Below are 27,932 nucleotides of genomic sequence, written 5' to 3' on the forward strand. Positions count from 1 at the left end.
GTTTCAGACTTGTTTTTTGGACAAGTTTGAAAATGCAATCTTATGGCACTTAGTGCAAGAAAAGTGCCAGGATGCAATTCTCGCCAGCAGGGGTAGGGGAAGCCTCGTGGTGAAGCTGGCGGCTAAGCTTTAGGGGTGGCTAAGCTTTAGAGGCACCATGCATAGGTGCCCCGATCTCCCACTGTACTGGGAGATCTCCTGTCTCCCCAAAGACATCGGGCCCCCCCCACCCCGCATGGACATTGGGACCCCCTCTCCGATGGACATTGCCAACCTCCCCTGCCCAATGCCCCCCAGCGTACCCTCCCTCCCCGATTGCCATGCAGAGTTGTTTCCTCCTCTCCTGATCGCCGATCACCCCCTCCTCCCCCATGGCAGAGTTCTCCCCTTTCTCGGCACAAAGCCAATTTCATCGGCAAAATAGTGCTGGTAAGATCGGGGAAGGTGAGAAACTAGGTGCAAACCTAATTTTTTGCCTCCTGCCTGATCTTACCACCTCGCCTTGGAGAATGTCAGGTGGGACGAGGTCGTAAGATTGCGGCCTATGTGTCATAAAAGTCTAAAATGGGAGTGTTTCACTCCAGTCTTTTGAGCGAGTTTGACACTGCAATCTTCCCACACTCTGTCAACTTAGCTGGGAGTTTCACGCCGATAGGAGTAGGTGACAGAGCCTAAGCTTGCCGGTGAAGCCAGCTGCAGACTGCTCATGTTGGCATTGCGCAGGCATCCCAATCTCCCAGTGCACTGGGAGATCTCCCCCTTGCCTCTCGGCACCGCCGAGGCACAGTTATTGTGCCTGATGGGCACTGCCAGGCTGGCACTGCTTGACAGGAACTGCCTGGCAATGCCCTGACCACCGGGGGACTCCAATGGTCTCCGATCCCCCCCCCCACAAAACTCCGCAGGTCTGCCAGTATAAACCAGGAGAGAAGCATAGTTAACAGTTCGAGTCACGGACCCTTTGTCAAAACTAAAAGGAGGGAGAATGTTCGAGCAAAAGAAACTGCCACAGAAGTAGCAATTTTAAGAACAAATTTGATTTATTATTGTCACATGTATTAGTATAGTGAAAAGTGTTGTTTCTTGCATGCTATACAGACAAAGTAAACCTACCATTCATAGAGAAGGAAAGGAGAGAGTGCAAAATGTAGTGTTACAGTCACAGCTAGGATGTAGAGAAATATTAACTTAATGTGAGATAGGTCCATTCAAAAGTCTGATGGCAGAAGCTGTTCTTGAGTCGGTTGTTACGTGTGCTCAGACTTTTGTATCTTTTTCCTGACGGAAGAAGGTGGAAGAGAGTATGTCCAGGGTGCATGGGGTCCTTGATTATGCTGGCTGCTTTTCTGAGGCAGTGGGAAGAGTAGACAGAGTCAATGGGTGGGAGGCTGGTTTGAGTGATGGACTGGGCTTCGTTCATGATCCTTTGTAGTTTCTTGAATAGACCAGGAGCCATACCAAGCTGTGATACAATCAGAAAGAGTGCTTTCAATGGTGCATCTGTAAAAGTTGGCACGGTAGCACAGTGGTTAGCACTGCTGCTTCACAGCTCCAGGGTCCCGGGTTCGATTCCCGGCTCGGGTCACTGTCTGTGTGGAGTTTGCACATTCTCCTCGTATCTGCGTGGGTTTCCTCCGGGTGCTCCGGTTTCCTCCCACAGTCCAAAGATGTGCGGGTTAGGTTGATTGGCCAGGTTAAAAATTGCCCCTTAGATTCCTGGGATGCGTAGGTTAGAGGGATTAGCGGGTAAATATGTGGGGGTAGAGCCTGGGTGGGATTGTGGTCGGTGCAGACTCGATGGGCCGAATGGCCTCCTTCTGCACTGTAGGGTTTCTATGATTCTATGATTTCTATGATTGTTGAGTCGCAGCAGACATGCCAAATTTCCTTAGTCTTCTGAGAAAGTAGAGACATTGGTGGGCTTTCTTAACTATAGTGTCGGCATAGGGGAACCAGAACAGGTTATTGTATCTGGAGACCTAAAAGCTCTCGACCATTTCCACTTCATCCCCATTGATATAGACAAGTGGCCAGATGTGAGGGAGGGGGGGATATTTTGCATTAGGCAATACATGTATGGAATATTTTTTTAAAAAGGAAAAGAGAAGAAAGGGGATGTAAGATGCGGGAGAAAGGTCAAAATCTAAAGTTGTGCAACTCACCATTGAGTCCGGAGAGCTGCAACATGCCCAACTAGAAGATGAGATGACCCCAACCTTCCTGTGTGTGCCATTTTAATTCAGCACCTTGCTCTCATGCCCACATATCCGTCCTTGGCTTCCTGCAATGCTTCAGTGAAGCCCGGCACAAGCTGGAGGAGCAGCATCTCCTCTTCCAGTTGGGCATGTTGCATCCGTCGGGACTCGACGTTGAGTTCGGTAACTTCAGATTTTGACCTTTCTTCTTTGTCTTAAACTCTCCCTTTCTTTAATTTTCCTTTTAAATGTGTAAACATATGAAGAATGCTTTTCTCAATGCATTTGATTTAGTTTCAGAGACTTGCAGGCAAAAATTTACAAATCTAAGGAAGAGACAGAATCAGACCTGAGTGGCATTTTATAGGGAAAAGGAGCTTATTACTGATAGGTGATATAGGGCTGTGAAAATTGGGTTGGATCTTAAAAATCATAAAGGTGATGCTAATGAAAGAAGTTTAAAAATTGTGCCCATTAGGAGTAAGATCCAACCGAGAAGACCATAAAGTTTCTAAGATAAGAGTGGCACCAATTATGGCTGATAACTATGAATTGTCTCCAAACATGTGATAGTGCAGAGCAATTTTGTTTGTAAAATCACATGACAAGTGGAGAGCTAACAGATTCAATAATAATAAATATTGGTTACGGTGAGGAAGATAGCAGAAATGAAAAGACAGATATACCGTAAGGTAATAAAAAAGACAGTATGCAGGATAATTATGAGTCAAGAGAATCAACATGTTACTTTTGTCATAAAGCAGATTGTTGGAAATTAAAAGCCAAAGCTAACATTATGGATATGCATAACGTGACATAAGAACATAAGAACATAAGAAATAGGAGCAGGAGTAGGCCATCTAGCCCCTCGAGCCTGCCCCGCCATTCAATAAGATCATGGCTGATCTGACGTGGATCAGTACCACTTACCCGCCTGATCCCCATAACCCTTAATTCCCTTACCGATCAGGAATCCATCCATCCGCGCTTTAAACATATTCAGCGAGGTAGCCTCCACCACCTCAGTGGGCAGAGAATTCCAGAGATTCACCACCCTCTGGGAGAAGAAGTTCCTCCTCGACTCTGTCTTAAACCGACCCCCCTTTATTTTGAGGCTGTGTCCTCTAGTTTTATCTTCCTTACTAAGTGGAAAGAATCTCTCCGCCTCCACCCTATCCAGCCCCCGCATTATCTTATAAGTCTCCATAAGATCCCCCCTCATCCTTCTAAACTCCAACGAGTACAAACCCAATCTCCTCAGCCTCTCCTCATAATCCAAACCCCTCATCTCCGGTATCAACCTGGTGAACCTTCTCTGCACTCCCTCCAATGCCAATATATCCTTCCTCATATAAGGGGACCAATACTGCACACAGTATTCCAGCTGCGGCCTCACCAATGCCCTGTACAGGTGCATCAAGACATCCCTGCTTTTATATTCTATCCCCTTTGCAATATAGGCCAACATCCCATTTGCCTTCTTGATCACCTGTTGTACCTGCAGACTGGGCTTTTGCGTCTCATGCACAAGGACCCCCAGGTCCCTTTGCACGGTAGCATGTTTTAATTATGTGACTGCACATAATGTTGTATCAGAAGGTGACACCTGTGACAAACCATCAGCTTTGGGTATATTTATTATCAAATAAAGACCAGAACATAAATTAGAGGATTTAAAGCATTTCATGTTCAAGGATGAAGTGTTCCATTTTTGTCCAGTGAAGCATGCAAAAAATTAATATTCCTAGAGATACGAGGTTAACTCAATCGCTGATGGTGGTAGATGACGGGAAATTCCCTGCAGAAGGCATACTATTTAAGAATGTATTGATTTAGGGCATTATTGAAGGTTATTTAACCATTCCAAGACTTAATATTTAGTTAAAATGTGGTCTAATTTCTGGTATTGTACCTATTGTATAGATCTTGGGTTCAGGTCACGCTATCTGTGGCCCTCATGACTTGCCTGGGCTTGCAAAAGCTCACTAACTGTCCTGGCTGGAGACAATACACACTTCTTTAACCTGTGCCTAACCCTCTCTCCACTCACATTCTCTGTACCTTTAAGACTTGATTACTTGTGAAGACTCGCATTCCAACCAGTATCTTGTAAATTGAGTTTGTGTCTATATATGCTCTGTTTGTGAACACAACTCCTCACTCACCTGAAGAAGGAGTGACACTCCGAAAGCTTGTGCTACCAAATAAATCTGTTGGACTTTAACCTGGTGTTGTGAGTCAAATTAAACAGGCAGGCAGAACCTAAACAACAGGGGTCAAAGCAGATAACGGCAGCACTCAAAGCTCATGGAATAAAGGAAGGTAGTACTTTAAGATTGGAAGCCTGCTGTAACTAATACCATGGAGCTATTAGGAAGCATACATGTTCTTGAACTAAAATTAAAACTTCAAAATAAAGATATAGTTGCTCTTGCTGGAAATGATGAGACAATGCTCGTACTGATTGGTGGCACAGTGGTTAGCATTGCTGCCTCACAGCGCCAGGGATCCAAACTGTGTGGAGTTTGCACATTCTCCCCGTGTCTGCGTGGATTTCCGCCGGGTACTCCGGTTTTCTCCCACAGTCCAAAGATGTGCAGGTTAGGTTGATTGGCCATGCTAAATTAACCCTAGTGTTGGGGGATTAACCGGGTAAATATGAGGGGTTACAGGAATAGGGCCTGGGTGGGATTGTGGTCGGTGCAGATTCAATGGGCCGAATAGCCTCCTTCTGCACTGGAGGGATTCTATGAAAAATTCTATGAAAAAATTCTATGAATGGGAAAGTAAAAATTAGAAAATTGGATAAGTTGATTAAAAAAGTATCAAACGTTTTAGCTGATCATCAAAGTAGCCTTAAATTGAGTTCTTAAACCAGATAAAGTTGATTTTACTCAGCAAAAGAACAAACTGCTTGGACAGAAGAAGCCAATATTAAACCTGCTTCTCCTGGTAAAAAAAACTACAGAAACTTTGAATCATAATAAAGGACTTAGGATGAAAGTAAGATAAAGGCAAAATACTGTGGGTGCTGGAATCTGAAACAAAAACAGAAAATGCTGGAAAATCTCAGCAGGTCTGACAGCATCTGTGGAGAGAGAATAAAATCAATAGGGCGACAGATTAGGGCTGCTGGATGTGGGGGGATGTTGGGGAGATGGGACTGTGGAGAAGGCGGGGGGGGGATGGTCAGAGCTGATCCAGACACATCCAGGGGGTGGGGGGAGGGGGAAGTGGGAGAGCAGCAATCGGGAGGCTGACAGTGCAGGGCTATTGCGCCTGCGCCAATCTCAGCGCTAACAGATTGGTGCATGCGCAATGATCCACTCATGCTATGCTGCAGGCCTCACCATCAGAAATAGGCCCCGTCCACTGATTTTTAGCATGATTCATGCTAGGGCACTCTCAGATGCACAGAGTGTAGGAGATTCAGTTTGAAAATCCCACTGAAAAAAACAAGTGGGATTTACTCCAGTTTTTACGTGAATTCGACACTTAGAATATGATCTTTTTTCCGCCATAAGGTCAGGAGTGAAATTCTTCAGCACCATTTGCAATTTGAGCTGTCCATGTCCAAATGCAGCAAGACCTGGACAACATCCAGGCCTTGGGCAGACAAGCAGCAAATGACATTCGTGCCAAAAAAACCCATCTCCAACAAGAGAGAATCTCTTTGGCGTTGTCATCACTGAATTCCCCGCTAAACTCTTAGGGGGGAGGGTTACCATTGACTAGAAACTGAGCTGGACTCGCCATATAAATGTTGTGGCTACAATAGCAGGTCAGATGTTAGGAATCCTGAGCATGCAATTCAATTCCTGACTCCTTAAATCCTGCCCACCATGTAAAAAACACATGTAAGGAGTGTATTGGCATACTCTGCACTTGCCTAAATGAATGCTGCTCCAACAACACTCAAGAAGCTTGACACCATCCAGGACAAATCAGCCCACTGGCATCCCTCCCACAAACATTCACTCTCTTCATCACTGATGCGCAGTTCGAGCAGTGTGTATCATCTACAGGATGGACTGCAGAAACTCACCAAGGCTCTTTAGACTGCACCTTCCATACACTTGACCACTATCATCACGGACAAGAGCAGCAGACATCTGGAAAAATCATCAATTTGAAGTTCACTTCCAATTCACTTACCATCTTACTTGGAAATATATTGCTGTTTCTTCACTGTCTCTGGGTCAAAATCCTGGAACTTTCTCCCTAACAGCACTGTGAATGTACCTATAACAAAGGGACTGAGATGTCTAAGACCACCACCTTCTTGAGGCTAATTATGGGGGGCATTGTGGTCTAGCCAGCAATGCTCACATCACATGAATTAATAAAAATAAACCTCTGACAGAGGGAGCACCTATGGTACAAGTCCCAGTGACCGTGGCTGCCCCGCAGAAATGCAGATGGTGCAGTCGCAGGACAGGCCTGAATGGATCCCTGTATGATGGGATCTAGCGCCATGGACCTCAAAGCACCTGAGCCATGGACATAGGTGTCCTGCCTTCACCTCCTTTAAGATGACAAGAGGTGCACATTGTACCACATCACCTTGATCACCAAGTGTATCACTGCGTGTTATTATCTATGTAGTTTGCAAATAATTTGCCTTGGGTCATGATGTAATTAAAGTAACTGTTTGATTACTCGCATGTTCTCCTCTTTAGCCTTGACTTGTGACAGGGAACCTTTCCTTAGGCTGCATGAGTTTAGGGATGCAGATGTTATGCTGCAGTTGTACAAAACCTTAGTTAGACCCCACTTACAGTACCATGGGCATCACATCGTAGAAAGGATGTTTTGACCCTTAAGGGAGTTCAACACAGGTTTACAAGAATGATACCTGGACTTCAGGGGTTAAGTTACATGGAGGGATTAGACAAATTAGGCCTTTATTCTCTCCAATTCAGAAAGTTGAAAGGTGATCTGATAGAAGTCTACAAAATACTTACAGGGAAGGACAGGGTGGATAGGGATAAACTGTTTCCAATAGTTGAAAGTTCTAGAACTTGGGGCCGTAATCTTAAAATTAGGACCAAACCATTCAGAGGGATGTTAGAAAACACTTCTGCACGCAGAGAATGGTGGAGGTTTCGAACTCTCATCCTCAAATGGCAGTGGATGCTTGTTCAATTGTTAGGTTTAAGTCTGAGATAGACATTTTTTTATTGAACAGTGGTACCAAGGTATATGGGCCTAGAGCCGGTACATGGAGTTAGGCCACAGATCAGCATGATCTTATTGAATGGTGGGGCTCAAAGGGCTGAACAGCCAACTCCTGTTCCTATGTCCTTATTTCCTATGTTCCTATGCTCCTGCTGCATTGTCTTAATGGCCCACGGATGCAAGGGAGCTGTGCCTATTTTAACTGGCAAATTTGCTTCCTTGAGATGGAAGTTGTGCAAGCCTGGCTGAATGGCCTGTTGCCAAATTAGTAGCAGATTTTAAACAGTCTGCCATGGAGGTTAGCTCTGTCTCTTCCACCCTCCCTTGTGCAGTTGCAGCACCTTCTCTGAACAACCTAAAATGGTCATAGCACCGGAGGAGGCCATTCAGTCCATTATGTCTGTGCTAGCTTACTGGAAGTACAACTTGACTAGTCCCATTCCCCTGCCTTGTTTCCATAGCCCCTTGTTTTGTGTCCCCTCATAATTGTCAAGTTCTCTTTGGAAGCCACAATTGAATTTGCGTCCACCACGCTCTCCAGGGAGTGCATTCCAGATACTAACCACACACTGCATTAGAAAAAGCTTTTTCTTATGTCGTCATTACTACTTCTGCCAATCACAAATTGGTGTCCTCTAATTCTCCATCTTTCCTCCAACAGGAACAGTTTTTCCTTTTGTACTCTTTCCAGACCCCTTGAATTTATCAACAATTTAGCTATATATTCCCAAGAGCCATTAGGGATGGGCAATAATTGCTGGCCTGGCCAATAACGCATAAGTGAATGAATTAGAAAAAAATACATTCCTGTCTCTCATTGACTGTTAGACTTGGCATATATTTCCAGCAGTGTACCAGAAGTATCCTAGAGATTTTTGAAAGAATGTTTTAGTGAAATTTTAATGAGTTAAAAGTTAAACGTTAAAGTTAAACGTTAAAGTTAAAGTTTATTTTTTAGTCACAAGTAAGGCTTACATTAACACTGCAATGAAGTTACTGTGAAATTCCCCTAGTCGCCACACTCCGGCGCCTGTTCGGGTCAATGCACCTAAAGTCATACTTCAGAAGGGGGGAGGGCAAAGGAGGAATGATGGGTACAACAAGGTCCCCTCCCTTTAAAAACCTTTAGCTTCCTACGGCAGCTGCTGGCAATACCTCACCCAAAAACGGGTTTTACCTGAGGTACTGCTGTAGATTTTCCTAGCCATGTATTCAAGGGAAATAATAAAAACCCAAGCAACTGTGATCCCTGACTGTGAGGACCATTACAAAGAACAGTACAGCACAGGAAACAGGCCCTTCGGCCCTCCAAGCCTGTGCCGCTCCTTGGTCCAACTAGACCAATCGTTTGTATCCCTCCATTCCCAGGCTGCTCATGTGACTATCCAGGTAAGTCTTAAACGATGTCAGCGTGCCTGCCTCCACCACCCTACTTGGCAGCGCATTCCAGGCCCCCACCACCCTCTGTGTAAAAAAACGTCCCTCTGATGTCCGAGTTATACTTCGCCCCTCTCAGCTTGAGCCCGTGACCCCTCGTGATCGTCACCTCCGACCTGGGAAAAAGCTTCCCACTGTTCACCCTATCTATACCCTTCATAATCTTGTATACCTCTATTAGATCTCCCCTCATTCTCCGTCTTTCCAAGGAGAACAACCCCAGTCTACCCAATCTCTCCTCATAGCTAAGACCCTCCATACCAGGCAACATCCTGGTAAACCTTCTCTGCACTCTCTCCAATGCCTCCACGTCCTTCTGGTAGTGCGGCGACCAGAACTGGACGCAGTACTCTAAATGTGGCCTAACCAGCGTTCTATACAGCTGCATCATCAGACTCCAGCTTTTATACTCTATACCCCGTCCTATAAAGGCAAGCATACCATATGCCTTCTTCACCACCTTCTCCACCTGTGTTGCCACCTTCAAGGATTTGTGGACTTGCACACCTAGGTCCCTCTGTGTTTCTATACTCCTGATGACTCTGCCATTTATTGTATAACTCCTCCCTACATTATTTCTTCCAAAATGCATCACTTCGCATTTATCCGGATTAAACTCCATCTGCCACCTCTCCGCCCAATTTTCCAGCCTATCTATATCCTGCTGTATTGCCCGACAATGCTCTTCGCTATGCGCAATTCCAGCCATCTTCGTGTCATCCGCAAACTTGCTGATTACACCAGTTACACCTTCTTCCAAATCATTTATATATATCACAAATAGCAGAGGTCCCAGTACAGAGCCCTGCGGAACACCACTGGTCACAGACCTCCAGCCGGAAAAAGACCCTTCGACCACTACCCTCTGTCTCCTATGGCCAAGCCAGTTCTCCACCCATCTAGCCACTTCTCCTTGTATCCCATGAGCCTTAACCTTCTTAACCAACCTGCCATGTGGGACTTTGTCAAATGCCTTACTGAAATCCATATAGACGACATCCACGGCCCTTCCTTCATCAACCGTTTTTGTCACTTCCTCAAAAAACTCCACCAAATTTGTAAGGCACGACCTCCCTCTTACAAAACCATGCTGTCTGTCACTAATGAGATTGTTCCGTTCTAAATGCACATACATCCTGTCTCTAAGAATCCTCTCCAACAACTTCCCTACCACGGACGTCAAGCTCACCGGCCTATAATTTCCTGGGTTATCCCTGCTACCCTTCTTAAACAACGGGACCACATTCGCTATCCTCCAATCCTCAGGGACCTCACCCGTGTCCAAAGAAGCGACAAAGATTTCCGTCAGAGACCCAGCAATTTCACCTCTCGTCTCCCTGAGCAGTCGAGGATAGATGCCATCAGGTCCTGGGGCTTTGTCAGTTTTAATGTTCCCTAAAAAACCTAACACTTCCTCTCTTGTAATGGAGATTTTCTCTAACGGGTCAACACCTCCCTCCGAGACACTCCCGGTTAACACGCCCCTCTCCTTCGTGAATACCGATGCAAAGTATTCATTTAGGATCTCCCCTATTCCCTTGGGTTCTAAGCATAATTCCCCTCCTTTGTCCCCGAGAGGTCCGATTTTCTCCCTGACAACTCTTTTGTTCCTAACGTATGAATAGAATGCCTTAGGATTCTCCTTAATCCTGCCTGCCAAGAACATCTCGTGACCTCTTTTTGCCCTTCTGACTCCCCGTTTGAGATCTTTCCTACTCTCTCTGTATTCCTCCAGAGCTCCATCTGTTTTCAGTTCCCTGTACTTAACGTACGCCTCCCTTTTCATTTTAATCAGATCCTCAATTTCCCTGGAAGGAAAATATCCTGTGCTAGTTTTATAGATGGGTATCTGATGTGAGCTCATCCTGCCCAATTTTCTTCTCCCACCAATATGCTGATGACTATCAGAATATGTAGCAAAAAAATCCAGAACAATAATTCTGCCAAGTTTCAGGATTCCTGTTTGGCTTTGCACATTCTTCACCAGAACTTAGCAATACAAAACATCCACTGCATTGTCGGGACAATTGGCTCTATGTGCAAATAGGCAGTAATAATGGAATTTGGGATGTGTGATAAACTGGGCAGTTGTTAAACTGGGTGAAGGTCCGGTAAATATTGTGGAGAAACAAAAGCAGAAAATGCAGGCTATCATGTTGGTCATAGTCACTTTCTGTGAGCAGCCATTTCATCTTCCAGTCAGTCATTATATGTTCTACTTAATATACATGATGTACAACACAGAAACAGGCTATTTGGCCAATCATGCCTTGTCTTTTTATGCTCAGATCGAGTCTCCTCCCATTTTTTCTCATCTATGTATGTTACTGTAATCAGCTGTTCACTTTCCCCCCCCATATACTTGTCTGATTTCCCCTTAAGTGCATCTGTACTATTTGTTTCAACCACTCCTTGTGGGAGCATGATCGACATTCTTATCATTTTTTAGGTTAATTCTTCTGAGTTCCATATTAGATTTCTTGGTGACGATTCTATATTGATGGCCTCTAGTTATGCTATTTCCCACAAGGGGAAACATTCGATATGCACTCTATTAATACCATTGGAAATTTTAAAAACCTCTATTAGGTCAACCCTTGCTTACCATTTTTTCAAATGAGTAGGGGCCCAGCCTGTCCTTGTTTCCTGTTATGTTTGCCCATATATTTTAGATGTCGTCCTTGTAAATCTCTTCGACACCCTTTCCTCTATATCCTATTGATAATATATTGATCAGAATTGCATACTATATTCTTTTTAAGTGTGGTCTAATCAAGGTCTAACATAGGTTTAGCATAACTACTATAATTTTCAATTATATCCTGCTTGCAGGCAGCATGGTGGCACAATGGTTAGCACTGCTGTCTCACAGCGCTAGGGACCCAGGTTCAATTCCAGCCTCGGGTGAGTGTCTATGTGGAGTTTGCACATTTTCCCCATGTCTGCGTGGGTTCCTCCAGGTGCTCCCACAGTCCCAAGATGTGCGGGTTAGGTTAATTGGCCATGCTAAATTGCTCCTTAGTGCCGGGGGACTAGTGGGGTATGTGGGGATTCAGGGATAGGACCTAGGCGGGGTTTTTGTTCGATGGGCCGAAATGTAGGGATTCTATGATTCATTCTATGATTCTAGCAATAAAGCCAAGTGCTTGATTTGATATTTTTAATGCCTTATTAGCATGTAGCACAAACATTTAGTAATTGATGTATCTGTGCTCCAAAATCTTTTTGTTGTTCTTGTTACGATCTCAGTAGAGAACATATTTTTTTTAAAGAAATTCAACTCCCAGTTATTAGCTAAAAGAATTGCACTACAAGATTTTATGTTTTAAACAAAACAACTTTTACTGTACAAGTGTTAAAGCAAGCGCTACAAATTTAGCACAAAGTTTCATAAACATTTGTTCTTTAAACATGAAAATCTCAACCAAACACTTTATGATAAATTTTCTAGCTCCACCACTGCAGGAATCATCGCAGGCAGGACGGCAAATTTGACGGACCATTTTAAGGTCCATTGACCATGGGCAGGAATTTCTGGTCTCAGGCTGGGCACAACCAGAAAATCCTTTATGTTCTACTTTTATTTCCATCCAAGAGTTCCTATATACTTTACAGGATATTGAGGATTCCTACACTTCTCCTGGGATCAAACCAAGATGCGCCACAGTTCCCAGGAATTCACTTTGATTCTGCTCCATGTTTTTGCTATTTTCTGAAGTATGATATTTATTGGGATCCTTCCTTGAGCATCTGTTCAACCTTCCAACACTCCTGAAACTCCTCCCATTTGTGGATTCTCCAGCTGAAATATGGTGCTTAAAGTGGAGTCATTTTAGCTTTGTGACCCCAAATCAGAAATGCCCTTGATATCTGAGAGCTCTCTTCTACTGGTTTTCTACTATTGGAAGATTCCCACTCTCTCTCACTCTGCTTGTCTCAAAATTGCTCCCAAGCTGATTCCAATTACTTTCTGAGAAATTGAACAGGTAAAAACCCGAAACCTTCCCCTTGTTCTGGCAAACCATATAAATAATTTAAACCTCTTATTGAGACAGCTGTAGACATCCTGTTTCCAATAAGAAACTTAGAAAGAGGTCACACATTCTCTGGTGTTTTCCAAATTCTAACTTTGACCTCATCAGGCCATCCTTTGAATTGCAATTATTCTAGATCTGCTTATCAACTTCTCAACCTGGGTTTATTTATGGAACATTTATCATCCATTTATAAACTTCAACTCCCAAACTAAAGTTCTATTCCTAAAACATAATAGTAGATATTCATAACACTGTACACCATCCACACTTGCACCTTTCAATTAATGAATTGTCTCCTTATTCTTCTGATCATATTTATCCACATTGAAATCTGTGCATCCATCATTTGCAATAAGTGTAGCAAATGACCCTGCTGTGCACTCACCAGACTAAATCAATTGAGGCCAATACTTTCACCTGTTCCAAGACTCTTATTTAATCAAATGATGAACTGTTGAATATATTAAAAATGTGTTGTTCAATCCTATATGAAAAATAATAAAACAAAAATATATTTTTTCTGACATTTTGTAAATAATTGATCATTAGAAGCAAGTGGAATTGCAGAACAAAATTGAGGACATTAGTGACATTTCAGAATGTACAGGATATCTAAGTAACATTTATTAGCTACTGATTTGAACTGTACTTTTCAACTGCAAGGTAACTGAAAATAAAAGTAAGCACAGATTGTCTGTGAATATTGAAATGTTTGTCTAATATTTTCTAATTTCAGGTATTGTAGCCTGCATGTGCATTTTGACTGTAAATGCATTCTACTCATCAAGTAATGTAATAAAATTAACTTCAATAAATTTCAATTCTCAAGTTATTGAAAGTGAAAAACTTTGGCTAGTAAAATTCTATGTCCATTGGTAAGTAAGTTATTTCTTCTTTGGCATTGTACTTTGCTGTTAGTGTTATTGTAACTTAAAATCCATTGTTCAGTAGCTGCTAACTTCTTTACGTTGCAGGTGTGAACATTGTGAGCAGTTTGTTTCAGAGTGGAATAATGTAGCTACTGCTTTGAAGGTAAGGGATTTTGTCACTTCAGTTATTTTCTTTCCTTGATACGTTAATTTATGATTAAACCTGTCTATTAAATGTTTCTCATTATGAACAGGGTATTGTTAAAGTTGGTGCAATAGATGTGACCAAATATGCATCGATAGGACATCAGTATGAAATAGAAGAATTTCCCACTATCAAGTTCTTTGGGCCTAATAAAAAAAAGCCAGAAAAATATTATGGTATACAATTATTCTCTCTTTACAATGGTTGACATTTTGATACTTTGTCATGAATATGAATTTTGGCAGACTTTTAAAGAAAAAAAGTGGTTCAGTTTAAAAATGCCTATTATATAACTTGATTACTCAGGTGGAAGGTCAAGTGCAGCCATTACCAATGGAGTCCTTAATTCCATACGGTTCATAGTAAAGGAGAGACTAATTGAACAAAGTAGTCAATGTGGAATAAGAGGACAGGTAAAAAAATATATATTTTGATAATTTATGCCTATGGAAATTTGTATTTTCATCCAAAATAAGTCTCTTAAGAGAAAACTTTATTTTAAATCATCAATGTTAATGTTAAATGTGCTCTTGAACACTACAGTGCTATATGTATTTCCTGTGAAGAAAATGTGAGTGACAAGGTGAGGTAGGAATTATACATGTGCCATGTACCCTTTGAAAATGGGTCTGAATTGGAAGAGGAACAAAGGAGCTCAGGGGCACAAATATTTAGATGACTAGAATTAGTCACAACTAAAAGCCATTAAAAAAACAATGCACATGGGGGATAGAATTTCTAAGCATGCAAGTTAGATTAAACATGTAAAGACCCATGGCTGTGCACAATTCTGATTTCCATGTTGTGAAAATAACAGAGATGCACTGAAGAAAGAGCAAGAAATAAGTTATCAGGGAGATTGAACAGGCCAGACCTTCTTTCTGTGTGAGGGGTGACCTGCTGAGAGGTTTCCTTCTCCAAAGCCCTTGAATATGTTGTCTTCCCAAATGCAGGTCAGTCTTTCCCGGAACTATATGTTTGAATCCCTTCAATCAGATTTCAGCCTGCCACAGAACCAAAATGGCTTTTATTAAAGCTACAAATGGCATTTTATATTACTGTGGCATCGTAAACTATCCCTTCTTCGCAGACTTAACTTGTTTGCAGCTTTCAGCACAGTTGACTCCTGCAGCTGTTGCCCACTGTTCAGCACTTGCTGAATTTAATTCTCATCTACCTAACCATAGCCAACATCTTCATTGGCTTATCTTCCCAATCATGTGGTCCCAGATCATACATGTACACAACAGTCACCCATCTCACTGGGAGCAATTCTAAAGCTTGGGCTGGTAATGCTAAATGTGATGTGGAGATGCCGGCGTTGGACTGGGGTAAACACAGTAAGAGTTTTAACAACACCAGGTTAAAGTCCAACAGGTTTATTTGGTAGCAAATACCATTAGCATTCGGAGCACTGCTCCTTCGTCAGATGGAGTGGAAATCTGCTCTCAAACAGGGCACAGAGACACAAAATCAAGTTACAGAATACTGATTAGAATGCGAATCCCTACAGCCAACCAGGTCTTAAAGATACAGACAATGTGTGTGGAGGGAGCATTAAGCACAGGTTAAAGAGATGTGTATTGTCTCCAGATAGGACAGCCAGTGAGATTCTGCAAGTCCAAGAGGCAAGCTGTGGGGGTTACTGATAGTGTGACATAAATCCAACATCCCGGTTTAGGCCATTCTCATGTGTGCGGAACTTGGCTATCAGTTTCTGCTCAGCGACTCTGCGCTGTCATGTGTCGTGAAGGCCGCCTTGGAGAACGCTTACCCGAAGATCAGAGGCTGAATGTCCGTGACCGCTGAAGTGCTCCCCCACAGGAAGAGAACAGTCTTGCCTGGTGATTGTCGAGCGGTGTTCATTCATCCGTTGTCGTAGCGTCTGCATGGTTCCCCCAATGTACCATGCCTCGGGACACCCTTTCCTGCAGTGTAAGAGAGTACAGAGGAGGTTTACCAGGATGTTGCCTGGTATGGAGGGGCTTGGTTATGAGGAGAGATTGGGGAAACTGGGGTTGTTCTCCTTGGAAAGACGGAGGATGAGGGGAGACTTAATAGAGGTGTATAAAATTATGAAAGGCATAGATAGGGTGAACGGTGGGAAGCCTTTCCCCGGGTCGGTGGTGACGTTCACGAGGGGTCATAGGTTCAAGGTGAAGGGGGGGAGGTTTAACACAGATATCAGAAGGACATATTTTACACAGAGGGTCGTGGGGGCCTGGAATGTGTTGCCGGGCAAGGTGGTGGAGGCGGACACACTGGGAACGTTTAAGACTTATCTAGACAGCTATATGAACGGAGTGGGAATGGAGGGATACAAAAGAGTGGTCTAGTTTGGACTAGGGAGCGGCGCGGGCTAATTGTTCTTTGTTTCTCGTTTCAAGGCTTCATTCTATGATCATCTTGCTGGTGCCAGTACAGAGCGAGACTGCGGATAGTTGGGAACCTGTCTCGGGGGCAGGGAATTCAGATGGTGTTCGTAAAGCAGAAGTGGAAATGAATAGGGTTGGGAAGTATTTTCTGATCATGGCCAGTGTGATCTCCTGGACTCGTTTCGATCGCGTCAGGGGGTCAGAGAGGAATTTCCCAGATTTTTTTTCCCCATATTGGCCCTGGGGTTTTCACTCTGGGTTTTCGCCTCTCCCTGGAGATCACATGGTCTGGAATGGGGGGGTGGGGGTGAGTTAATAGGTTGTGATGAACAAAGCATCGTAGCTGTGAGGGCCAGCTCGGTGGATAGGATATTAGGATGTAGATAGGCTGGAAAGTTGGGCGGGGATCCTGGATTCAGGATTCAATCCTGAACCGGGGAGCGGCGCGGGCTTGGAGGGCCGAAGGGCCTGTTCCTGTGCTGTATTGTTCTTTGTTCTTTGTATCAGGTAGACAACGTTGGCCGAGTTGCAAGAGTAGGTACCGTGTACCTGGTAGATGGTGTTCTCACGTGAGATGATGGCATCCGTGTCGATGATCCGACACGTCTTGCAGAGGTTGCTGTGGCAGGGTTGTGTGATGTCGTGGTCACTGTTCTCCTGAATTTGCTGCAGACAATGGTCTGTTTGAGGTTGTGCGGTTGTTTGAAGGCAAGAAGTGGGGGTATGGGGATGGCCTTGGCGAGATGTTCGTCTTCATCAATGACATGTTGAAGGGTCCGGAGGAGATGTCGTAGCTTCTCCACTCCGGGGAAGTACTGGATGACGAAGGGTACTCTGTCCACCGTGTCCCGTGTTTGTCTTCTGAGGAGGTTGGTGCGGTTTTCGCTGTGGCGCATTGGAACTGTCGATCGACGAGTCGAGCGCCATATCCTGTTCTTATGAGGGCATCTTTCAGCGTCTGGAGGTGTCTGTTGTGATCCTCCTCATCGGAGCAGAGAGACGTTTCCGTCGCACCTCTCTCACCCTCCTCAACCACCTCATACACCAGCTCTACAGCAAACGCCGCAACCTGGAAACCAAGATAGAATCCATGTTCTCAACTTGTGCTCAGGCGCAGACCAGCTGCAAAACTCTGCCAAGCGGACGAGACAAAGGAACTACACCATCTACATGCACACCAAGAACAGGAAACTTGAGAAACTCGGCATCACCACCAGCAGCAACCAAGCTTCACCCGGTACCACAGGAGAAAACAGTACCACTGCAGGGAAGTCCATTGTCAACTTGTTGGACTACACACTTCAACCAGATGAAATCGAAGTTCTCAGCCGAGGGCTCAATTTTTGCCCCACCACCAAAATAGATCCCATCAGTCTCGCAGCAGACACAGAGGAATTCATCAGGCGAATGAGGCTGCAGGAGTTCTTCCACAAACCCCAAGAGGCCAACATCGAACACAATGAGACAGCCAATGAACCGGAACAGCCGACAGAGAGATCCGCAGTGCAACCGAAGAGGAAAGAGTCGAATTGGACTCCTCCGGAAGGCTGCTGCCCTCGACTTGACATGTATGCCCAAGCCTTCAGGAGGTGCGTCAACACCAAATTCATCAGCCGCACTCACAAGACAGCACCGAACATCACCCAAGCACAACGCAATGCCATCCACGCTCTCAAGACCAACCGCAACATTGTCATCAAACCAGCAGACAAAGGAGGGGGCATCGTCATACTGAACAGAACGGATTACTGCAAAGAAGTGTACCGACAAGTGAACAACGAGGAACACTACAGACAGTTACCCACAGATCCAACCAAAGGACACACCCGTCAACTCAACACTCTGATCAAGACCTTTGATCCGGACCTTCAAAGCCCCCTCCGTGCTCTCATCCCATGTACTCCCCGCGTTGGAGATCTCTACTGCCTCCCGAAGATACACAAGGCAAACACACCCAGCCGTCCCATCGTATTGGGCAATGGGACCCTGTGCGAGAACCTCTCCGGCTATGTCGAGGGCATCTTGAAACCCATTGTACAAAGAACCCCCAGCTTTTGTCGCGTCACTACGGACTTCCGACAGAAACTCAACGCACATGGAGCAGTTGAACCAGGAGCACTCCTCGTCACAATGGATGTCTCGGCACTCTACACCAGCATCCCCCACGGTGATGGCATTTCTGCAACGGCCTCAGTACTCAACGCCATCAACTGCCAGTTTCCAGATGCAATTTTACAACTCATCCGCTTCATCCTGGACCACAATGTCTTCACCTTCAACAACCAGTTCTTCATCCAGACACACGGAACAGCCATGGGGACCAAATTCGCACCTCAATATGCCAACACCTTCATGCACAGGTTCGAACAAGACTTCTTCACCACACAGGACCTTCAACCGATGCTATACACTAGATACATCGATTACATTTTCTTCCTTTGGAGTCATGGTGAGCAATCACTGAAACAACTATATGATGACATCAACAAGTTCCATCCCACCATCAGACTCACCATGGACTACTCTCCGGAATTGGTTGCATTCTTGGACACACGCATCTCCATTAAGGACGGTCACCTCAGCACCTCACTGTACCGCAAGCCCACGGATAACCTCACGATGCTCCACTTCTCCAGCTTCCACCCTAAACACGTTAAAGAAGCCATCCCCTACGGACAAGCCCTCCGTATACACAGGATGAGGAGGATCGCAACAGACACCTCCAGACGCTGAAAGATGCCCTCATAAGAACAGGATATGGCGCTCGACTCATCGATTGACAGTTCCGACGCGCCACAGCGAAAAACTGCACCGACCTCCTCAGAAGACAAACACAGGACACGGTGGACAGAGTACCCTTCGTCGTCCAGTACTTCCCCGGAGCGGAGAAGCTACGGCATCTCCTCCGGACCCTTCAACATGTCATTGATGAAGACGAACATCTTGCCAAGGCCATCCCCACACCCCCACTTCTTGCCTTGAAACAACCGCACAACCTCATACAGACCATTGTCCGCAGCAGCTACCCAGCCTTCAGGAGAACAGTGACCACGACACCACACAACCCTGCCACAGCAATCTCTGCAAGACGTGTCGGATCATCGACACGGATGCCATCATCTCACGTGAGAACACCATCTACCAGGTACACGGTACCTACTCTTGCAACTCGGCCAACGTTGTCTACCTGATACGCTGCAGGAAAGGATGTCCCGAGGCATGGTACATTGGGGAACCATGCAGACGCTACGACAACGGATGAATGAACACCGCTCGACAATCACCAGGCAAGACTGTTCTCATCCTGTGGGGGAGCACTTCAGCGGTCACGGGCATTCAGCCTCTGATCTTCGGGTAAGCATTCTCCAAGGCGGCCTTCATGACACACGACAGCGCAGAGTCGCTGAGCAGAAACTGATAGCCAAGTTCCGCACACATGAGAATGGCCTAAACCGGGATGTTGGATTTATGTCACACTATCAGTAACCCCCACAGCTTGCCGCCTGGACTTGCAGAATCTCACTGGCTGTCCTGTCTGGAGACAATACACATCTCTTTAACCTGTGCTTAATGCTCCCTCCACTCACATTGTCTGTATCTTTAAGACCTGGTTGGTTGTAGGGATTCGCATTCTAATCAGTATTCTGTAACTTGATTTTGTGTCTCTGTGCCCTGTTTGAGAGCAGATTTCCACTCCATCTGACGAAGGAGCAGTGCTCCGAAAGCTAATGGTATTTGCTACCAAATAAACCTGTTGGACTTTAACCTGGTGTTGTTAAAACTCTTACAATGCTAAATGTGCCAGAGAATAACAACGTGTCACCGCACATTAAACCGTTGACTGCAGAACAGATCCTAGAGGAGTATGTTTACAGGATTATGATCTTTATCTGGAGAATGTCATCTAGAATTAGATGGGAATGTAAGACCAATTCGGCATCTGCCAAGAAGAGCTCCAAATGTCCTCTAACTACACCTAAAATCAACATTGAAGAGCTGAAAAAGAAGGAAGTAATCAAGAAAGTGGCAACTCCTACAGACTGGAGCAGTGAAGCAACCAGGAAAGTTGGGAGAATGTGTAGACCTAAAGGATCTACATAAAGCACTGCAGAGATCTCACTACTCCATGCTAAACACCAAAGGAATTTTACCACAATCTGCCAAGGCAAAGATCTTTACTACCCTGGATGTGAACTGGTAAATGAAGCTGGATGTAAGCAGTAGCTTTCTACCTACATTCTGGAAGCCATTTGGGAGATACAAATGGTTGTTGTGCATGTTGTTTGGAATTTCCATGCCTCCAGAAGACTATCAATGCAGACAACATGCGATAGTCAGTGATCTTCCCAGGATGGAAGCCACGGTGGATGATCTGTTAGTCTATGGATAAGGAGATGCAATGGAAGAAGCCATATCTGACCATGACTAGAATTTGATACTAGAGAGACCTTGCCAGATGAACCAGAAGCTGAACAAGAAGAAATTACAATTGAACATGCCTGAATTCAAGTATGTAAGTCCCGTATTGGCAACAAAAAGTCTTCAGTTGGAAACCTGAAAAAGTTAGAGCTGTAGCAGTGATGCAGCGACCAACAAATGTGAAAACAGTGTGGCAATTCATTGGATTTGTGAACTATTAAGCAAACATTTTGCCTAATTTGTTGTCGGGATGTGAACCATTATGCAAGCTCACTGCTAAAGAGATGCAGTGGTACTGGAGCACACTAAAATCAAACAACTAGTGACAACAATGCCAGTGTGAATTACTATGACATCGATAGTGAGGTGACCTTGCAGTGTGACAACAATGAGACAAGTCTTGGAGCAATCCTAAAGCAGCAAAGACAACCAGTGAGGGGCGGCACGGTGGCACAGTGGTTAGCACTGCTGCCTCACAGTGCCAGGGACACTGGTTCAATTCCGGCCTCGGGTCACTGTCTGTGTGGAGTTTGCACATTCTCCCCAAGCCTGCGTGGGTTTCCTCCAGGTGCTCCAGTTTCCTCCCACAGTCCAAAGATGTGTGGGTTAGGTTGATTGGCCATGCTAAGTTGACCCTAGTGTCACAGGGATTAGCAGGGTAAATCTGTGGGGTTGGCAACAAAAATTCTTCAGTTGGAAACCTGACAAAGTTAGGGCCTGGGTGGGATTGTTGTTGGTGCAGACTCGATGGGCCGAATGGCCTCCTTTTGCACTGTAGGGATTCCATGATGCAGTCATACTTGCAGCCAGGACATTAACTGAAACTAAATAGTGCTATACTCAGATCTAAAAATCATGCCTGGCTATTGTTTTTGCTTGTGAGCATTTCCATCAATACGTGCTTGGTGGAGACAAAGTAACAGTGGAGTCTGACCACAAGCCATTTCAAAACAATTTTCTCAAACCGCTACAATCTTCTCCAAAACCTATTTTCAGTACTATCATCTGGACATGACATATAAGCAAGGGAAATAGATGTACAAAGCTGACATGCTGTCAGAAGCAGTACTCCCCATGAAGGAAGTTGAGGATGGTGCCACAGAATGTGAAATCATCTTCGCAGATTCAATGCAAAGCAACAGCTTGAAATGCTTTGGAAGTCATGAACTCTGCAGAGATATTGAAACTGACTAAGCACCATCCTTAAATCAAGTGAATTAGCAAACATGATGCAACTCTCCAAGTGCTACAAGAAATAGTGATGAAAGGATAGCCTGAGGGCATCAAGGACACATCTGTGGTCACAAGAGCATATTGGGCTTACCGTGATGAATTGATCGCCCGAGATGGCATCTTGTCAAAGGAAATACAGTGATCATCCCAAAGGAGATGAGGAGAGATGATGAAGCACATCTGTGCAAGCCATCAAGGAATTGAATCAATTCTGAGAAAGGTACTTGAAGTGCACCACTGACCAAACATGAGCAGTGAAATTAAAAACCACATTGGCTAGTGCAAGGCTTGCAATGAGTATTAAGTGAAATAAGCTAGAGAGTCATTGATGATGCATGACATCCCAAATATACCATGGATGAAGCTGGGAATAGACCTCTTTACTATACCAGGAACTGATTATCTTGTCTCTGTAGAGGACTATGCTCACTACTGGAATTTAGACCAGCCTACTTCAATGATGACCGGGTAAATAGTGAAATGCCTGAAAGCACACTTCAGTCATTATGGCATTCCAGATATTGTGATGTGTGATGATAGCCCTCGGTTCACAAATGAAGAATTCAGCTGCTTCACAAAGCATTGGAAAGTTCAACATTATACGTCAGCTCTGCATTATCCCCACTTCAATGGAAAGGCTGAGGTGGCAGTGAAAATTGCTGAAGGAATCATCAAGAAATTGAGGAAATTTAGCACAGATATATACAAAGCAATCCTTGAGTGGAGAAACACACTGACTGAAGGCCTGGAAAGTAGCCTAGTCAAAAAACTAGTGCCATGCCACACACAAACTAGTCTTCCAATGGGAAAAAGCTACTGAAGCCAGAAATACTAAAAAGCGTGTTTGTAAAACAAAAATCAAGGTGAAACAACAAAAAGCCTAATTTCATTTTGACAAGACTGCTAAATGCCGAGTTATGAAATCCTTGATAATAGACAACTTCCCCAGTACCGACATTAGGCTCATTGTCTATAGTTCTCTGTTTTCTCTCTACTTCCCTTTTTGAATAGCAGCCTTACACTAGCTACCCTCCAATCTGTAGGAACTATTCTAGAGTCCAAAGAATTTTGGAAAAATTCCACCAATGGGTCAACTATTTCCAGTGCTATTTCCTTCAGTACTCTGGAATGAAGATTATCAGGACCCGGTAAATAAACTTTAAATTTTCTTGCTATTTCCCCTTAGCCCAGCAATTTTTCTCCCCTTCACAGATGGAGGAATTTCATCTCCGTTAGGGCTTAGTCTCAAACCTATTCACTGCATATTCTACAATAATAGGAGCCCTGTCCTGATACTATCTCTAATTTCCCTTGTAAACCATGGTTTGGCCACAATTCTCTTACCACTCTTGCCCCAAACAGGAATACACAACTTCTGGAGTTCATCTAGTCGCTCTTTAAATGCCTGCCATTGCCTGTTCACTGTCTTTCCTTTCAGTAATGTTTCCCAGTCCAACATGGCCAATTCATGTCTCGTATCATCAATAGTTACCTTTATTGAGATTCAGAACTCTAGTCTCAGAATCAACTACATCACGATCCACCTTGACAAAGAATTCTACCATATTATGATCACTTGTCCCCAAGGTTCTCTCGCAACGAGATTGCTAACACTTTCTCATTGCACAACACCCAGTCCAAGATGGCCTGCTCCCTTGTTGGTTCCTCAACGTGTTGCTCCAGAAAACCTTCCTGTATGCACTCCAGAAATTCCTCCTCTATTGTACGTGACTAATTTGACTCTCCCAATCTATATGCAGATTAAAGTTGCCCATAATCACGGATGTTTCTTTAACACATTTCCTGTCTAATACTTTTCTCAATATTACCACTACCGTTTGGTGGTCTTTATGCCACCCACACCTATGTTATTTACCCCTTGTTTCTTAACTTGACCCATACAAATTCCACATCATCTATACTAATATCTTTCCTCAATATCTTCTTTCATCAATAATGCAACTCCAGCACCTTTTCCTTTCTGTCTGTCCTTCCTAAACACTGAATAGCCCTCAATATTCAGTTTCCATCCTTGGTCACCTTGGAGCCACGTCTCCCTAATAACAACTATATCATACCCCTTTACATATATCTGTGCAACTAATTCACCCATTTTGTTTCAAATGCTCCGAGCATTCAGGTACAAAACCTTAAAGTGGGCACTTTAAACATTTTTTTTCTCTTTCCTACTATTTTTCACTCGGTCTTTATCTGACTCTGGTCCTTGATTCCTCTGCCTATCACTTTCCTTATTTTCCTTCCTGTCTTTTCTCCTTGTTCTTAATTCCCCCTGCTCCGAATCCTTGCAAACATTCCCATCCTGCTGCCATATTAGTTTAAACCCTCCCCAACCACTCCAGCAGGTACCCCCCAAGGACATCAGTCCCGATCCTGCCCAGGTGTAACCCGTCCAGTTTATACAGGTACCACCTCCTCCAGAACCAGTCCCAATGTCCTAGGGATCTGAAACCCTCTCCCTTGCACCATCTTTTCAACCATGTATTCATCCTATGTATCCTGCTGTTTCTATTCTGACTAGCACGTGGCACAGATAGTGACCCTGAGATCACTATATTTGAGGTCCAACTTTTCAACTTGCTTCCTATATTCTGCTTTTAGGACCTCATCCCTTTTTCTCTTATGTCGCTTGTACCAATGTGTACTACGACCACTGGCTGTTCGCCTTCCCCCTTCAGAATGTCCTGCAGCTGCTCCAAGACATCCTTAACCCAGCACCAGGGAGGCAACATATCATCCTGGAGTTTCGATGGCAGCCACAGAACCACCTATCTATTCCTCTTACAATTGAATCTCCTATAACTATTGCATTCCCACATTTTTTACTCCTCCCCTCTGCAGCAGAACCAACTGTGGTGCAACGGATTTGGCTGTTGCTGTTTTCCCCTGAGAGGCAGGTTCCTGCATTGCCTGCCTGGCTCTCTTGCTCTGCCGGGTGGTCACCTATTTCCCTCCTGAACCTGCGGCGTGACCACCTCTGTATACGTGCCATCCACAATACTCTCCGCCTTGCAGGTGCTCCACAATGTCCCCAACTGCTGCTCCAGCTCCGAAACATGGGCTTTCAGGAGCTGCAGCTGGAGACATTTCCTGCACACATGCTGGCTCTCGGCACTGGAAATATCCCAACCTCCCAAATGGATCACAAGGAGCAGTGTGAGTGCTCATGTCATGTCTCCCCCCCACCCCCCCCCCCCCCCCCCCCCCCCCCAGCCCTTCACATCAGGCCATCTATCTCTTGTTCTTAAGTTTGCTACATTTTTGTTGCAATCCCTCCCAGCTTGGAATATTATCCAACGGGTTTTCCCAAGAGTCAAATGGACTCAAAATGTTAACTCTGTTTTCTCTCACTGAAGTTGCCAGACCTGCCAAGTTTTTCCAACATTCTATGTTTTGTTTTAGGTTCCAGCGTCCACAGTATTTTGCTTATATTAGAATATCTGCTTATTGTTACCTCTTCTTGACATATCAGTAAATTTTCTCTATTATTTAATATAGTGTAGACAAATAAGCAATAAACCTTCATTTGAATTGAATGAGAACAACTTTGATAACCAAGTGGCCAGAGATGATGAAATATGGATCGTGGAATTTTCGGCACCTTGGTGTGAGCACTGTTTAAGGTAGGTAATAAACAAGCTTGCATTTTTTAAAACAATTTTAAAAATGTCCCGCAAGGATGTTAGTCCCACTCTGGTTCAGATGTCGACCATCCCTGTTTGTACATGTACCACCATCCCCAGAAATGGTCCCAGTAATCCAGGAATCTAAAACCCACATTCCTGCACAAGCTCTTAAGCCATGCATTCATCTGCACTCTTCTATTTCTTGCTAGCACATGGCACTGGGAGTAATCCAAAAATTACAACTCAAGAAGTCCTGCCTAGGTCTTCTGCTTAGCTCCCTAAATTCTTGATGCAAGACCTCATCCTTCTTTCTACCTATGTCATTGGTACCAATATGTGCTATAACCGCTACCTTATCACCCTCCCCCTTCAGGAAGGCCTGCAGCCATTCAGTGACTTCCCGGACCCTAGCAGCAGTGAATCACGTTGATGGCTACAGTAGCACCTGTTTGTTCTCCTGACTATACAATCCTTTCCCCTCTTCTGCCCCTCCTGTACAGACAGGGTGCTTGTGGTGCCAAAAGCTTAGCTCAGTCTGCACTCCGTGGAGGAACTAGCATCCTCATCAGCCTCCAAAATAGAATACCAATTTGCGAGTGAGACCCCAGGGGACTCCTGAACTACCTGCCTGTTACTCTTGGACTGCCTGGTGGTCAACCATTTCCTATTAAAATGCATTGCCATTTAAAAGTGCGTCTATAATATTTTATTTCACTAGTGTTTGTTATATATAGATTTTCATTAACTTATATCTGTCCAGACACAGAAGAACTGATGGGAGACTATTTTTGGCTCAGGTCTCTTCAGCCTGCGGTGTGACCACCTCTCTAAACGTGCTATCCACAATGCTCTCAGACTCACGGATGCTCCACAGTGCCCACAGCTACCGTTCCAGCTCCAAAACACAAGCTTCCAGGAGCTGCAGCTGGACACTTCCTGCACACATGGTGGCCTTGGGCACTGGAAATGTGCCCAGCCTCTCCTGTGGAACAAGAAGAGTAAACCACGGCTTTGAGCTCTCTTGCCATGACTAAACCCTTTTAAGTTTAAACACATTAGAAGACTTTTTAAAAAGAAATAAATTAAATAATTCCCTATCCTTGCTTAAACAATGACTTACAATTTAATATGGTTTGGAACTGCCCACCAGGACTTGCTCACCCCACTGGACCTACAGAGGTAATAAAGGACACAAGGCACAGCAATACCTCCCTCCCTCACTTCCTCAACTCTTGTGTTTCACTTTGCAGCTAGTGCTCTGTGCTGGTTGCACTTTAGGCCTTGCTTATATATCTTAGGCCTGTCTTGCTTCAATAACCAGATTTAACTGGTTTAATTAATTAGCTGCTCCCTATGAGCTACAGCACTAGGAGAGTTTCTTTTTTACTTTTCTTATCATAGAAATCATAGAAAAGCTTAAACGTCTACCCTTCAATTATCAGCAGTTTGTCATATTTTAAGGCAAAAGATTAAGATTTATTCTCTTAAACTCCCACGCTTGCCTCAACTCTGTGTTTCACTCTCTTCAGGATGCACTGTGGGAACTCACCAAGGCTCCTTAGACAGCACCTTCCAAACCCACGACTGTTACAATCTAGAAGGGCAAAGGTAGCAGATACACGGAACATCATTATCTGGAAGTTCCACTCCAAGTCACTCACCATTTTGACTTGGAACTATATTGCCATTCCTTCGCTGTCGCTGGGTCAAAATCATGGAACTCCCTCCCTAACAGCACTGTGTGGGTATCCACACCATAGAGACTGCAGAGATTCAAGAAAGTAGCTCACTGCCACCTTCTCAAGGGCAATAAATGCTAGCCTATCCAGCACCTTCTTCCCATAAATGAATAGAAAAAAGTTTATTAAGAAAACTGTACTCCCAAATGCACAATAAACACGTTCTTGCCTGACTGAATAGAATTCTAAATAATTTTTTTTTAAAGAAAACTTTGTATACTTGGGTGTTGCAACCTCTTTCAGAGGCGAATGCTCTGGTGATATATATGTATGTGACATTGTGATTAATAGAGATATCCTCTAGTTGATATTTTTAGCAATATTGTATAATAGACTTGAGTTTCCAAGATATCACTATACATAGTGACCAGAATAATTTGTCACCCATTAAATTAGTTTTACTACTGTTGCATGACTTAATGTACCAAGTTGGAAAAGAGCAACTAACCCTATCCTAATTTAAACTAGGAACATTAAAGTCAATTAGAAAATTGAGTAGAAGCAAAATCTCCTTATTCCCTGACAATCCTATCTTGCTAAACTCAGTAACAAGTCAAAAATAGTCCCCCATCAGTTCTTCTGTGTCTGGACAGATATAAGT

General features: G+C 44.2%; 1 protein-coding gene across 1 annotated transcript in view; it reads left to right on the top strand.

The window, feature by feature from the left end:
- Window positions 1-4,556: 4,556 nt before the first annotated feature.
- LOC144494010 (protein disulfide-isomerase A6-like) overlaps window positions 4,557-27,932 on the top strand; it is a 41,193-nt gene continuing 17,817 nt past the window's right edge. The window contains exons 1-7 of the mRNA XM_078213585.1: window positions 4,557-4,673; window positions 13,397-13,463; window positions 13,578-13,722; window positions 13,822-13,879; window positions 13,971-14,097; window positions 14,228-14,334; window positions 25,465-25,589. Of these exons, the coding sequence (XP_078069711.1) occupies window positions 4,557-4,673; window positions 13,397-13,463; window positions 13,578-13,722; window positions 13,822-13,879; window positions 13,971-14,097; window positions 14,228-14,334; window positions 25,465-25,589 (746 nt within the window). The remainder of the gene's footprint in view (window positions 4,674-13,396; window positions 13,464-13,577; window positions 13,723-13,821; window positions 13,880-13,970; window positions 14,098-14,227; window positions 14,335-25,464; window positions 25,590-27,932) is intronic.

This window comes from Mustelus asterias, chromosome 5 (genome assembly GCF_964213995.1).
Source record: "Mustelus asterias chromosome 5, sMusAst1.hap1.1, whole genome shotgun sequence".
Lineage (NCBI taxonomy): Eukaryota > Metazoa > Chordata > Chondrichthyes > Carcharhiniformes > Triakidae > Mustelus > Mustelus asterias.